At 38.8% G+C, this 16,810-nt stretch overlaps 1 protein-coding gene across 6 annotated transcripts in view; it reads right to left on the minus strand.

The window, feature by feature from the left end:
• igsf9bb (immunoglobulin superfamily, member 9Bb) overlaps positions 1–16,810 on the minus strand; it is a 154,556-nt gene that overhangs the window by 65,281 nt on the left and 72,465 nt on the right. For all 6 annotated transcript variants that reach the window (XM_056263073.1, XM_056263070.1, XM_056263072.1 and 3 more), the window contains exon 4: positions 5,910–6,061. In XM_056263073.1, coding sequence (XP_056119048.1) covers positions 5,910–6,061 — 152 coding nt within the window. The remainder of the gene's footprint in view (positions 1–5,909; positions 6,062–16,810) is intronic.

Below are 16,810 nucleotides of genomic sequence, written 5' to 3' on the forward strand. Positions count from 1 at the left end.
ATAACACTGGTAAGAGCGACTTGCAATCAGAAACCACAACTATATTCGAATGGTCGTCAATTGAAAAATATGCTTTTTTTGTAGTTACAGCATCTATCCAGCGGAGGTAAACTGCTAACCAGTCAAACCTTGACCCCTTGGCGTGAACATACACACTCTGCGCATTTACAAACTGAACATACATACCTTAAGTCTACAAATGGGCAGCATGATGGTAAGTACAGAAGCTATTTTACTCAACAAACGGCAGCAGTCTGAGACACCGCTGTGGATCCCAGACTCCATAATTACTCTAATTACACAGATGGAGATGCACGGCCAGGCTACAGCAGACCCCACAACAACACACGTGTCTAATAAATCAAATCATAATAATATATGTAAAAAAACATTACCGTATATACAGTGGTGTGAAAAAGTGTTTGCCCCCTTCCTCATTTCCTGTTCCTTTGCATGTTTGTCACACTTAAGTGTTTCGGAACATCAAACCAATTTAAACAATAGTCAAGGACAACACAAGTAAACACAAAATGCAATTTGTAAATGAAGGTGTTTATTATTAAAGGTGAAAAAAAATCCAAACCATCATGGCCCTGTGTGAAAAAGTGATTGCCCCCTAAACCTAATAACTGGTTGGGCCACCCTTAGCAGCAACAACTGCAACCAAGCGTTTGCGATAACGGGCAATTAGGCTTTTACAGCGTCCTGGAGGAATTTTGGCCCACTCATCTTTGCAGAATTGTCCTAATTCAGTTACATTAGAGGGTTTTCGAGCATGAACGGCCTTTTTAAGGTCATACCACAACATCTCAATAGGATTCAGGTCAGGACTTTAGCTAGGCCACTCCAAAGTCTTCATTTTGTTTTTCTTCAGCCATTCGGTGGTGGACTTGCTGGTGTGTTTAGGATCATTGTCCTGCTGCAGAACCCAAGTTCGTTTCAGCTTGAGTACACGAACAGATGGTCGGACATTCTCCTTCAGGATCTCTTGGTAGACAGCAGAATTCATAGTTCCTTTTATCACGGCAAGTCTTCCAGGTCCTGAAGCAGCAAAACAGCCCCAGACCATCACACTACCACCACCATATTTTACTGTTGGTATAATGTTCTTTTTATGAAATGCAGTGTTCCTTCTACGCCAGATATGCTTGGACACACACCTTCCAAAGAGTTCCACTTTTGTCTCATCGGTCCACAGAATGTTGTCCCAAAAGTCTTGGGGATCATCAAGATGTGTTGTGGAGAAATTGAGACGAGCTTTGATGTTCTTTTTGCTCAGCAGTGGTTTTCTCCTTGGAACTCTGCCATGCAGGCCATTTTTGCCCAGTCTTTTCCTGATGGTGGAGGCATGAACGCTGACCTTAACTGAGGCAAGTGAGGCCTGCAGTTCTTTGGACGTTGTTGTGGGGTCTTTTGTGACTTCTTGGATGAGTCGTCGCTGCGCTCTTGGGGTAATTTTGGGCGGCCGGCCACTCCTGGTAAGGTTCACCACTGTTCCATGTCTTCACCATTTGTGGATAATGGCTCTCACTGTGGTTCGCTGGATTCCCAAAGCTTTGGAAATGGCTTTATAACCCTTTCCAGACTGATAGATCTCAATTACTTTCTTTCTCAATTGTTCCTGAATTTCTTTGTGTCTCGGCGTGATGTGTAGCTTTTAAGGGTCTTCTGGTGGACCTTACTGTGTCAAGCAGCTCCTATTTAAGTGATGCCTTGATTGTGAACAGGTGTGGCAATAATCAGGCCTGGGTGTGGCTAGAGAAATTGAACTCAGGTGTGGACAACCACAGTTATAGTATGTTTTAACAAGGGGGGCAATCACTTTTTCACACAGGGCCATGATGGTTTGGATTTTTTTTCACCTTTAATAATAAACACCTTCATTTACAAATTGCATTTTGTGTTTACTTGTGTTCAGTGGCGTAACTATCGGTAAGCAGGGTACGCGGTTGCTTACGGGCCCGGACCAATCAGGGGCCCGCTTGACTGGAAGATATTGATTGACAGCCGGGGCCCCCTATCGCAGATTACTACTTTTAGTTTGATCGCATTTTACTTTATCACGATTTTGTTTTAAATATATAATGACAACAACATATTTTACAGATCATTAAATACATGTGTGAAACGAACAATCATGGATTTTGGTGTAATTTGTTTTGAGCTGGGACTGGGGAATCCCCGGGTCGGCTGTTTAACGTTACACGCGCGCGCCACTTCATGCGTTTTCTCAGATCGGATAGCTACTGATTTATCAAAACGATTCCATTTACAGCTGGTCACATAAATGTGTTTTTGCAAAACAGATATAGATCCGATCTTCAATTTCCGCGCTATATGCAGATTTAATAGAGTTCACGTCACCGAAAGCAACAGATAAGCTGCATTTTATTGATCATCAGCTAAAATGTCTAAATCGTAGACCGCAATTAGAGAGAGCGGCAACAGTACTGGTAAGATCATTTCGTTTCTTTACTTTTAATGAAGATGATTGTGTGTTAAGCGAGCGTCTGCGACTTACTTTCACTTTGATTTGCGATAGTTTGTGCGTTGGCTTGATGAATAGATGCTCATCTGCGGTGATGCGTGTTGTTGCAGAAGCGTCGTATCTGACTGACATATAGCCTATACCACGCTCTCACACGTTTATTTTTTTTTAGCATTTTTAGAGGAGTAAAATTGACATATGTGGTTTCAACAACCAGATGTATTTACATTTGTCCAGTGTCGTCTGGAATGGGGCCCAGACCACCTCCTGAAGTGGTTTGAGCGACCGGATTCAAATCCGTCTCGAATGCGTTTCGAAGGGAATTTACACCTGGTCTTTTCACGATCGGATAGCTATACGATCACAGAAAAAGCATGAAGTGGCCAGGTGTAAACAGTTCCTTGCGTATTGCATGCAAAAGCCTACTCGTGGACATTGCGTCATCACGTGTTGTAGTAGGGGGCCCGCCTTGATAATCCTGCATAAGGGCCCGGTGTTGGCTCGTTACGCCACTGCTTGTGTTGTCCTTGACTATTGTTTAAATTGGTTTGATGTTCCGAAACACTTAAGTGTGACAAACATGCAAAGGAACAGGAAATGAGGAAGGGGGCAAACACTTTTTCACACCACTGTATATAAATAAGCATATTTTGCAATAAACATACATATATGCTTATAAATAATCAATATCATTTATCCATCCTTTTTATTTTTATTATGTCGTTCACAAAGCTGCATTGGTTTGTAGTTCTTATACTTCCAGAACCAAGGACGCTGAAAAAGTTGGTCGGCATTGTACTCTAAAGGCTCGTACACCAAGGACGATAACTATAACAATAACAATAAATATATAGCTCTAAAAATTATTCTTAAAGAAAAGAATAATGATTCCACAACCATAACTGCACAGTGAAACTGAATCACATTCGGAACTATTTTTCTGAGCTGATGAATGATAAAAATATTGGCAGCCAATCTGAATCCACCCTGCTTTAAAAAACTCGAGCATTTAAAGCGGCAGATGACAAAACTGCTGTGAATGCTTAGAATAAACAGAACAATATCGTGGGTTGGTGTGGACAATATTGTTATCGTTCATGCTGTGAATGGGTCTTAATAAGGTACAAAAATTTAGTATGGGAGTCCTCTCTTTCAAAGACTATAGTATTATTAAGTATATACTAGCCTACCCCAGGATTATGCTTTAAACAAAAAAAGTTGATGGAGAAGTTTCTTTCATCTGTAAATAACATTATAGATCTAATCAGTCAAAACAACATGCTACAGTATTTTGACTAAACAAAGAGCTTGCCATCACTCGAATTAACAAGCAACGAATACCACTGTTCCTGATATAATCTCACCTTACTTCAAAAGTGTTCCATCACCAAGCAAAGCTTATCACTGACAGTCTGTCATTGCTCTGTTATGTGCGAGGAGATGAAGATCTCTCAATGGGCTTTTATAAATCAAACTCTTTTCAGGCAGAGAACTAAGCCATCCATTCCTGTAGGGATCTCTTTGCTTAGTCTTCAGCGAGCAGATGGTTTATACTCAGGAAGCATTTGACAGTTTGGTTCACTATGTTTGGTTTGCTGGTTTTGATGAACCACAATCAATGGATCACTTGTGAGAAAAAAGCTAGTATTTAGATGCTGGTTTCGACAAGGGAATCTAAGAGTCTGTTTCATATCATGGAAGGCTCATTTGATGAAATATATAAAAGACGTCACTCAAGAGGAGAAATTCCATTAGTGCTGAAATACAAGGATGATTTATTTGGTTCCTAATTACACAGCACTGTGAACATAAGAGGCGCAAGGGACACCTCCACGGCATGTAGTTAAAATGAGTACAGTTACGAGCACTGAGATGGTCAGGCGGCTAGGGCAAAACCACTAGGGTATAGGACAGGGCTGAAGGGGATTAATTAGCTGTTTCTACAGGCCGAGCAACTACTGTTAAAACTCCAGCTTGATTTGTCCAATTTGACAGAGTAAGTTTAAACCATATAGCAGGGACACTCAAACTGCTTAGTTTAAAGGACACTTCTAGACAATATGGCAAACTTTTTAAAGAAGGTCTAAAACATCCCTGGTGCCAATTTTAGTGCCAGTCCCTCAAACCATTTAATTGTTCAATTATTTTTTAATTAAGTATCTTATGTTCATAAAGGCTGCATTTATTTGATCAAAGATTATTACAATTCAAACTGTAATTGACTCTGTTCTTTTTTAATATCTTTTAAAATGTACTTTATTCCTGATGGATAAATATTCAAAGATTAATTTTTCAGCATCATCACTCCAGTCTTAAGTTTCACATGATCCTTCAGAAATCATTCTAATATGTTCAAGAAACATTTCTTGTTATTATAGGTTAAAAATGGTAGCTTAATATTTTAGTGGAAACTGTGATGCATGTTTTCAGGATTCTTGATTAATAGAAATACCCCCAAAAAAAGAAGAAAAAAAAAGGAAAAAAGAAATGTATATTTCGTCTATTAACTTTTGAACTAAATAAACTAGAAATAAAATATGTATCTTTAGTGAAGGTCAGAGATTAGCAATGGCAGTGTTCACGTATTCTGGTTATTAAAATGAATAATAAATTGTGAATTAAAAAAAAATTATTCAACAAAAATCTATAAAACTGCAAGTGAGTGTTGTGCACTATCAATGCATATCACTTGTTTGCATTTTAGACACAGAAGCAGCAATTTAACTGTGATGGCGGGCCACTGATAACCTCACGGAGGGCTGGATTTGGGGCCATGACTATGGTAGTTTGAAGATGGAAAGTTAGCAAAAGTAAAGATAGAGGAAAGGAGATGACAAAGTGCCTATGACCTGTAATTTCCACCGTCATCAAATATCCTGAGCCCTCACTGTGGCAACTGCAATCCTGTATTTGTGCAGAGAAGCATATCAATCAAACTACACAGGCACTCTTCAGGTAACTACAACACTAGGGCTGTCACATACTAAAATTTACAACAGTATATTATGGTTTTCACACTGCCACACAAACATTTCCCAGAGAAATTTAAATGTCTCACACCTATATTCTGGAAATAATTCTCTTTTTTAAATAACATTTATATATATATATATTTATGTGATTTTATGAAAATAATATTATAATAAAAAGCTCAAAACCGCTTATTCGGAGACATGACAACATTGCATACAACATATATTTTAGTATTAAGCAACTTGGCCAGCCCAGATGAATGACATCATTAGCCAATCATAACAAATGGTCAGAGAGAGGGCAAAAAAAAACTAAAAAAAAACTGTTTAGACACAAGAAACTATACTAATATTTTAAGTTTACATTATAAAATATCCCCCAATTTAGAATATCCCCTAGATTTCATGACCAAAGTTAATATTCAAATATAAGAGATGTGTTTGCTCACCTTGTATTTGATGCTGTCCTGTACGGGGTCACCCTCCCTAAGCCAGCTGACTGAAGGTTTGGGATTCCCAAAGGCCGTGCAGCTCAGAGTGATGCTGCCCCCCTCTTTGGCCTCCACATACTGCGGTGGCGTGTCCGTAAAAGTTGGGGGAGCTGTGACACAGAGAAACGATGTGAAAATTCCCTATTTGTTACCTGAAATAAATCAGCCTGGGGATAACAAGGCAGGTTAATTCATAACAATATCATGTCTTATAATAAACGTGTCTTTTACAGACCCTGCAAAAGCATGACTCATGCCTCATCGCTAAAAGGAGCCATAGGAGTTCAGAAGGCCATCGGAGCTGTTAGCTCGTATACCTGTGAATAAAAGGGACTCCTGGTCATGGATCTCCCTACTGCATACATATGTGGCCATTTATGAGCTCTTAGTATACAGTATATGAGCTCTCTGGTCTGGCATCTCTCTCATTGTTAATAATTCTGCTCCTGCTCCATGGCCAATTCTCCCCTAGCCTTGATTTAGTAGATAAAATTTCACTTTCATTACATATAAATCAGGCTGGGGAAGGGGTGGCCATGCCGTCACATCACATGGCCAGCCAGCAGTGTGCCTGAATAAAGATATATAGATATTAGTAAGACATGCTGCTGCTGTACAATAAAGCATACATGAATTACCCGTAGCAGATCTATACAGGTGGAGCTGGGGAAGGTAGAGGGTTTCTGAAAGCGCACTGCACTGCTACAGCAAATGCTAACCAAGTATTTGAAGGTTGAGCATGCAAGCTCATTGGCTACTGATACAGCAGGAACCAATCAGCTGTGCCCTATAGAGAATGATGATTGCAAACAGGTTGATTTAAGGGCCTGTCAGCCTGCGCCATCTAGTTTCATGACAGAACTTTATTTATATACACTGTAAATAATTGCTAAGGATTTAATTTACAGGATTAGATTTCACATTATAATGTTGTATTTAATCATCCCACTGTAATGTATTCTTTACAACAGTAATTTTTTGAAGTCACCATAATGGTGATTAGTGTTCCATTAGCTTGGGATCTTGGACCCTCAGTATTCATATTCACATTTATGTTCTAGCAAAGTCAGAAATGTGACAAATAAAAAAACATTTGTTAAAATGATGACAAGCTAGAATATTAAATAGTTTAGTCAAACTATTCCTAGCATGTATATGAAGATTTTGTGTTAGTATTATTTAAGCATGAAGATTTACCAATAACTTAATTCAAATTCATAACTGTTTGCAGATGGATCTTTCTCAATAGAGAAGCAACTGCTGAGATTCATCTTTGAAAGATGTGACATCATCTTGTAAACATCACCTAATGACGCACAGACATCAATACTTGACAAAAAAACAAAAAAACAATGGTGACACTCAACAAATAATAAAAACGTTTATACAACACAAACCAACATTACAAAATAAACCAACACAAATGGCTAAAAGCGAAGCAAAAATAAGTTCAGCAGCACAGATAAATCCAACAAGAATCAAGAAACTCCACAACATAATCTATTCATGCCACACTGCATGCTGGGTACCTTAATAGTACATATGCACTGTAGAAATACAGTATGATGTTGTTTGTTAACAGTAAATTGTGTTTTCCAACTTTTTAGTGCGGTTAGTTAGACACAAGAAAAGTCCTACTGTGAAAGTAACAATTATTAAACTGGAATATACAGTACAGTAATTTCACACTAAAATATTTAACAGTGTATATACTGTACATATATATTATGGGCTGGACAGGGCACAGAACCGAAAGCTTGATCAGGAACAATAAAACATGTATTGAAAGGTTCAAAATTAACTCTTTGCCACGCCTGCCAATGTGAACTGAGACCAGTTATGATTACACTAACTAACTAACAAACCCAAAGATTTGTATTATTTTGACCATTTTAATTAATTTGTGACCATTTACATCACAAAAAATATTTTGTGATTTCGCATAAATATTATCATCAATTGAAGTATTATGTATAGTGTATATATATTACAATATTATTATTTATTTGTGACATTTACTGTACATCACAAAAACTATTTTGCATAATATTAATTAGTTATATATATTATTATTAACTTGGCATTTGCTGCAGAAAACAGGGCTATCGGGAGACATAGATATTAATTAAAAAAATATACAATCTCATAAGAAACATTCATGTTCATGTGTGAGATTGTCTGGTTACGGCATGTGGCTCATGTATGTCGTGTGTGTGATAACTTGAAATGGGTTGTATAGTTTTGTAACACTCGAGGGGAATTGTGTTGTGCCGCATGATCTGCATTTCACTCATAAATATCAAAATATTAGTGACTTGTTGCATAATTGTTCATATTTCTTACTGTATCTCCAAAATTAAGATTATTGTGTCTCTTGAAATTAATTTGGTGGTTACTCAACTATTTCTAGGCACAATTACAGACAGTTAGGCGCAAAGGATGACAAAGGAACACTAGGGAGAAATGGTTTTAAGACAGCACTGTGACAAGAGGGTCCCTTTTTAACACGTAGATCACAGGAACATCTTACTTTCCAGGAACTCAGAAGAGATGAGTTTGGCGATATACCTGGACTGAACCCTTCTCAAGCTGAGCATCTATTATACATGGCTCTAAATGTCAGTAAGACCTGACTGTCGGTGAAACTAAGGGGCAAATAAAAACGATTCAGCAAGCTTGATTTGGTCTGATAATAATACTAATTTGGATGGCTTTTTTTTTTTTTTACTTGTCTTACCCAGTTTCAGCACTGCTTTATTCTGCTTCATTCTACTTGAGGAACCCCCAAGATCTGGTGGCACATGACCAGAGTGCTCAAGGAAACATATCTAAGGCCAGCCGCTAAGACATCTGTGCAAAACATGCCTCCATCTGCTCCGAGTCTCCATTTACTGCCGTACACACTCTCACACACTGCTGACCTGTGATGTTGATTAAACTTAAACATAAACACACACACGAAATGCTGAGGGCACAGGCATACTACAGGCTAATGAGGAGAATCTATGTGTCTTACAGTATATGAAAAAACACCCTCATCTGTGATTGTATCATGTTTCACAGTCATTGAAAGCAGCTAATTGATAACGTCTAAGTTTGCCTTTGCTTTTCAATCCACATTTCCATTAGTGGCAAAACATTCAGGCAAATCCACTTGACAGACATTAGCTAAATGCCTGCCACAGCATGCCAAATGGAGAGAGAGCAACTGCCCGACACCTGCTGTGTATACAAACTACAGAGAATATGTCTCACCGGATTGAAGTGCCCTGCTCCATCTAGTACTGTGTGATTTAGGGAATATTCACAATATGTTTAAGATTATTATTCTGCCGGTATGAAATTAGCTGAAATAGTGAATATTGCGATTGTTTTATTTGGCCATAATGTTTTTGTTCCTAAAGGATTGGATCATGAAATATTTTTTCATATAAGGTTAGTATTTTTGTAAAAAAAAAAAAAAAAAAAAAAAAAAAAAAAAAAAATGTGAATTGGAATTCAATTAATTTGAATTAATTGTTTCAAAAATCTGATTATAATATTAAATTGCTTCATCATTTAAAAAGTGACATTTTATACACTAACGTTCAAAAGTTTGGAGTCGGTAAGATTTTTAATGTTTATAAAAAAGAAATCTCTTACCCTTACTCACCCTGGATTTATTTGTTCAAAAATATAGTAAAAATAGTAATATTGTGAAATATTATTTTATAATTTCAGTACAATTTACAAATTAACCGTTTTCTATTTGAATATATTATAAAATGTGATGTATTCCTGTGATGTCAAAGCTGAATTTTCAGCATTATTACTCCAGTCTTCAGTGACATGATCCTTCTAATATGAATCATTAAATCATTCTAATATGATGATTTGGTGCTCAATAAACATTTCTTATTATTATCAAAGTGGAAAACCATGAATGAAAAAAATGTCCTAGGATTTTTTGATAAAAAGAAAGTTCAACAGAACAGCATTAATTTGAAATATAAATATTAGTTTTTACTGTTTGATCAATTTAATATGCCCTTGCTGAATGAAAAAAAAAAGATTCTTGCTGACCCCTGTCAGGTGTGGGGTTAAGGAGATGAAGCGAGGACTCAATTGCAGGAAAAATGAGTTTTTAATAAGTATAAAAAACAAAACAAAAACTACCCCGAGGGGGAAAACAAGACAGACTTGACTTGGAAAACAAAAGACTTAATTTGACTTGAATGGCCTTGGCAACAGCATCTAGGCAGGACACAAGAGGTACATTTGACAACGAAACAGCACAGGACTGCAAACACAGGGAGAATAAATAGGGAGACCAAACAAAGGAGGTAACGCGGGAGGACAGGTGGGGCAAATGAATCAATCAGGTAACGAGGGAGGACAGGTGGGGCAAACAAATCAATAATCAGGTAACAAGATGGGAGGGGCTAGACAATCAACAGGAGAGCACATGGCACAAGGAAACATACATGACAAGCTATGGGTGCTTCTCAATATCCCTCCTCGTCTCCTCGCTCCTCCGTCCTCATGACCCGGAAACCAATCGAGCTCAGCCATCTTGAAGGACATCTCAATTCTCTAATTGCACCGCGAGGAGGCGAGGATCGAGGAGTGAGGAGGCTTCCAGAGGAGCTATGGGTGCTTCTCAATATCCCTCCTCGTCTCCTCGCTCCTCCGTCCTCCATGCTATGACCCGGAAACCGATCGAGCTCAGCCATCTTGAAGGACATCTCAAGTCTCTAATTGCACCGCGAGGAGCCGAGGATCGAGGAGTGAGGAGGCTTCCAGAGGAGCTATGAGCGAGGATACACAGGTGTACCCTTTGCGGAAGAGTTTTATCGACTAAACATGACGCACGTATCAATTCTCCTCCCCCTTCACATCAGTCACAATCATTTGAATTTATACTTTACTTTTGTAGTTTACATAAACCACACAACTCACATATTTCAACAAGGTATCTTGCTTTATTATTATTTATTATGAATTTCTTAAATAAACAAACTTTAACAACATAAGGGCAGATCCTTTGAGCACTGCTGATGACGCAATGAAGTGACGTTCGAGTGATCAAGTATTCCAATGTATAAAAAAGCTTTCATTCGATACAAAACATGACAACATGAAAGCACACAGCTGGGGCCTGTACCATGAAGGTAGCTGAACAAACTCGGAGTTACAGGATTAGTTTTGAGTTGACAAAACCAAACCGATGCAATCAGGCTTTATTGGTACCATGACGCAGCTCATCAACTTTCTCTGTCAACTCAGGCTTTGATCTTAAGCTATGATTACTCCACGAGCGCGTGCACATACCAAAGTGACGTTGGCACCGAACAACCAATCGCGTTCGATATATTGAGCGAGAGCGATATTTTCTTTCCGCGGAGGAGCAAGAGATAATCATTCAGAATTACGATGAATTTAAATATGTATTACAAGCTCGAAACAATACGGTCTCTGCTGCCAAAGCAAGAGAAGACTGTTGGAGAAAGATTGCTGATTGTGTTAATGTGTAAGCCATAAAAATATTTTCTTTATTCATGTAAAATGATGTAGGCTATGAATGTATGTGTGTGTGAAATATAGCCTATATTTTTATAATATATAAAAAAAATGTGCATGTATATACTAATAAAGATTAATATTCATTGATTTTTAGATGCAACTCCAAACGTTCTTGGCAGCTGATAAAGACAAAATATAAAAATATAATTCAAAGTAGCCTAGTAAGTATTTACACACAGCCTTTTATTATTTTTTTATTAACACTTGTTTGAGGCAAACCGAAAAAAGAGTGAAATTCAGAAAACCAGTGGAGGGCCACTCCTCCAGAATACACTGAGTTGGCTCTGATAGGAATAAGGGACGGCCGATTATGGATGGGATTACAGGTGCTGTACAATCTGACCCTGGTGCCGGCTCCTCGAAGCAAGTAACACTGGGTACGTGTGCGATACATTACTATTTTAAGTTTTAAATATGGCTGACTGTATGTTCTGCAGTAGAGGGAAATGCAGTGTCCCTGTTGAAGCCAGCACACACACACAGTCTCCCACACAGAGGTCAGTATGCAGCAGACAGAACACCAGAAACATATTGGCCTACTTTTATTTATCAGGGAGGAGGAAATGATGAAGACACTCTGTCTGTGTTCTGGGACAGTTGCTGAGGTGAATGCACTGGCCTTTTTATTAAGGCAAACATTTGAATGTGTGGCATAAAACAGGGACTGGCCCAAGTTACACATCTCTTTTATTGTAGGATTTTTCACAACCTGTCCCAGAAACTGAAGCCTCTACCTCAACAGGCATCAAAAGAAATGTGAACAAGGTAAGGATTTAAAACCCTTGACATATATTAGAGGTCTTTGTCAAGGAACTTTTTGCGAGTTGATTAGCCTCCCAAAAACTTGTAATGATCATGTTTGTGGTGGAATTATGTTTCAGGTGGAAACAGACTCAGTCAGGGCCCTTTACAAAAGGAGCCTATGGGGCTAGATTGCACACTAAAGGAGCCTATAGAGCTAGACTGCACACTAAAGGAGCCTATAGAGCTAGACTGCACACTAAAGGAGCCTATGGAGCTAGACTGCACACTAAAGGAGCCTATGGAGCTAGACTGCACACTAAAGGAGCCTATAGAGCTAGACTGCACACTAAAGGAGCCTATAGAGCTAGACTGCACACTAAAGGAGCCTAAAGAGCTAGACTGCACACTAAAGGAGCCTAAAGAGCTAGACTGCACACTAAAGGAGCCTATAGAGCTAGACTGCACACTAAAGGAGCCTAAAGAGCTAGACTGCACACTAAAGGAGCCTAAAGAGCTAGACTGCACACTAAAGGAGCCTGACTGTGAGCTGAGGAGGCTCCACATTTAAAAAATAAATGCAACAGCTAGATTAAACTGATCTCAGCATGTGAACTTATTTAACCAAGTAACACTTTAGCATGAATATTTATTAATGCAACTTTCTATTGCTTTCTCCCCCCCCCCCCCCATGCTTTCTTTCTCTCCCCCCCCCCCCCCCCCCCCCCCCCCCCCGCCCCCCCCCCCCGCCCCCCCCATCCCATCCCATCCCATCCCATCCCACCCCACAAAACCAATAAAACAGTTCGAGACCTATCTGCAGTTTTAATGTGCTTTTATTAAGTGTAATATTGTATGGTGATTGCAACTACATTTGCACCAGCTGGGTGGTCAAGTGTGTTCGGGTCAGTTTCATCGGGGAGAAGCTTTCTGTGGTGTTCTGGCTCCTTTCTATGGTGGCTATATTGTGCAGAATGGCACATGCAGACACTATCTGTGATGCACACTCTGGTGACTCTTAAGCGCCGAAGACAGTTGAAACGTGCCTTTAGGATGCCAAAGATCATCTCTAACTTTTACTATGGTTTTACTGACACATGAGGGTCATGATAGGGGGTTATTGTGTAGGTTTTGCTGTCCCAATTCAAATTAACAGTGTTTTGTACTGTACCAAATTTAACTAGCTTTCCCCAAAGCGCTGACACAACATACTCACGGAAAGTAGATTGTTATCTGTTAATTTTACTATTAATTTAAAGATTCATCTCACAGAAAATAATAATTTCACATGTTCACATAATCTCGACCTGAACATTAAGGCTGTGAAAAGACTTTCTATTAACATAATCTGCCTCATGTTCTCCTAGAGAAGTGGAGATTGCAACATGTGTGCAGGCTATTGCTCCAATGACTCTATAGGGAATCCTATCATAAGATTAAAATAATGCTTAACATGTACTGTATTATATAGTAGCCTACATTTGTGAAATTTGCTTTTTGAAAAAAAAAAAAACGTGATGTCACCCTATCAATATATTTTACCGGCAATTTTATAAAAACCCTCTCTTATGGACATGGTCAATAAATGTCTGGGGAACACTATTAAACTATTAATGTACTCCTGCAGAGCGAGGACCACCTTGCGAATGGTTCGACAAACCGTGTTTTCCCCTAGATTCTGTGCATCACCGATCGTGCAAGTATGTAGGCTACCACTTGCAAAAAAACGCAACGCAATACCATTTATGGTACAGTAAGTGCATGAATTCGATGTGTTAAATTATTTATGTGCGGCTCAAGAAGTTCGCAAAGATAAGATATTCCTTCCGCAGAAAATCTGTAACACTATCAGGAAAGGCAAGGGGATTTTGTCCGGCTAAAAACTCTTTCTCTACGATGTGCTCGTCTAACAATTTGCGCTGAGATGTCCACAGGATTTGAAAGAAAATGTAAAGCCATTGCAACAAACACTGGGAATTAGTTACGTCACCTATATGTTTCTTTGCTCACAGCTGATTGGTCAAACTTCAGTCTGAGATCTCGAATCCAGAACTTAACCTGCCCCGGAGCAGGTTAGCCGTGCAGCGTAAGGTACCATGGCAACGAACACCGATTAAAGCCGAGCTACTTTCATAGTACCTAAAACCCAGGGTTGGCGGAAACTAAGCTGAAATATAGCTGGCTAGCCACCTAAACCGGCTTCATGGTATAGGCCCCTGGTGTAAAACACAAGCTGTGTGCTACACAGCACAATACAAAACATGAAAGCACATGAAACAAGGCACACAGACAAGACAAAACAGGAGTGTCAGGGCTCTGTCACAAAACCAAGAAATAGACTAGACAGAAGTGACAGAACCCTGACAGACCCCAAACTTCATATCGGTAAAAAAAATATGTGGTAACGTCTGTTGTTTACGATAATATACATACTATACTGTATGTGACTAAATGAATTGTTCTATTGATGAAAAGTCTACATAATTGTGGTTTCATCGAGTTGAAAAAATAAATTTTAAACAGTCTCTGAGAAAATATATAAATATCATATACTGTATATTGAATTCATTAATTTATCATTTATGTATTAGTATTAACCCCTTGAGATGTACAGTACCATCTAATTTTCGAGGGACCCCAACATACAGTGTAACGCAATTACAACAAAACAAACAAAAAATGTTATTGACTTAAAAAAATGTTGACTAAGTAAAATATGATTCGAATGTGATTCAAAGGGACCCTATTATGGATTTTTGAAAATGACCTTTAATGACGTGTGTAACATAGCTCTAAGTGAATGAAAACATCCTGCAAAGTTTTAAATCTGAAAGTGCACCGTATATAAAGTTATTGTCTTTCAAAAGTAAGAGTCAAATGTGCTAATATACTGGATGTGCAAATGTATATTATGAAGAAATGAAACAGTTTTTTGACCTTTGATGCATGTAAACCTGTTATAGGAGACTCCAAAACAACATTAAGATAGCATTTAAAATAGCATAATAGGGGCACTTTAAATGAAAGTTTAAAGCCAAGCCATACACAAAGATATTTCATTGTATCAAGTACTTTATGCAGACAGAGGAGTACCATCTTACATGATACAGCACAAGAACCAACTTTGGATTTAAGTTTCTGACTGGAACCAAAAAACACAATAAAGGACTAAAAAGCCAATCTTGTAAAATATTAAAATCAGACAGAAGAGGGTTGAATTTGTAGAAAGTCATATAAACATGAATATATAAATATATGACAGTGTTATCAGCATAGAGTTGAACATGACAGTAATTGAAAATGAATGGTAAATTATTTACATAATTAAATATTGGTATCACTTCTTTTTTTTCATTTATGTCCTTAGTATTACAGCTAACACAGAGGCAAACAGAGTCCTGGAATAGAGCTGTTGAATTTGCCAAACGATCACCTGCTCACCCTCTGTGCGCGCGCACACACACACATTTTGTCTTTGACGCTGCATAATAATCCCTCCGATATTTCCAAGGCTTTGAGGCAAGATGACATCATCTCTTTTGCAATGAGCGCGCGTGTCAGCCGGTGATAAAATCACTAGCACTTATCACAGGCACAGATTGTGAAAAGAATTCAGCTATATTAAGGCTCTGTGCTTACACCGGCCACACAGGCAGATGTTTTAGCACACACACACACACACACACACACACTAACAACACACGCATTGCACCAGTGAGTGCTAATTGGCAGGAGAAGCATGGAGAGAGGAGGCTGCGTGGAGCTCGTCCCACAGGAACATCTTCATCCTGCTCATCTTCCTCTCAAGATCCAGTACTGAGCCGAGCATCTGTGTGAATGCTGCTTGCTGGATTACACCTCATCAGATCACACGGCCTTTAGACTCATGCAAATATGCGTGAACTACACCAGCTGCACAGTTCTTGCCCAGAACAAGCCACAATGTTAATGAATGAATAAATAAATAAATCAATTTGAGCAAACTACCCAATGTAACACTGAATCGATCGGGGTTTAAAATACATGCTATAGACTTAAATATATGCTGTCACGTGTATGTTCTGTTTCGTTGAAGTTCCTGTACCCGTTTCCTTTGTTCCCATTTTCCCCCCACTAGTTAGTTTCCTTGATTACCGATTGTCACGCACCTGTTTCAGTTTCTGTTGATTAGCCTCCCTTGTGAATTTAAGCCTTCAGTTCTCACAGTTCTTTGTTTGTCCTGTATGCAATCTACTGCTCCACACTCTAGTCTGGTAGGTGGTGGCAATGCACCTCTAAAGATGGTTTATCAAATCAGATCAGTCAATCAAATCAGAAGTTGTTCTTTGTTTGCTGTTGATTGTCGTTTGAGTGTATGGGCCCTATCTTGCACCCAGCGCAATTGACTTTGTACACCGACGCATGTATCATTCCTATTTTGCACCCAACGCTCAGCGGACTTTTCCCTCCACAGACGCACGTCGGTAAATTAGGTAAATTAGAATGAACTTGCGCTCCCGGGGGCGGTTCAGCGAAAAGAGGAGGCGTGTTCCGCCACAAACGTTCCCTGGTGCTAT

The sequence above is a fragment of the Rhinichthys klamathensis genome, unplaced genomic scaffold (genome assembly GCF_029890125.1).
Source record: "Rhinichthys klamathensis goyatoka isolate OS25496 unplaced genomic scaffold, OSU_Roscu_1.1 h1tg000197l_1, whole genome shotgun sequence".
NCBI classification, from domain to species: Eukaryota; Metazoa; Chordata; class Actinopteri; order Cypriniformes; family Leuciscidae; genus Rhinichthys; species Rhinichthys klamathensis.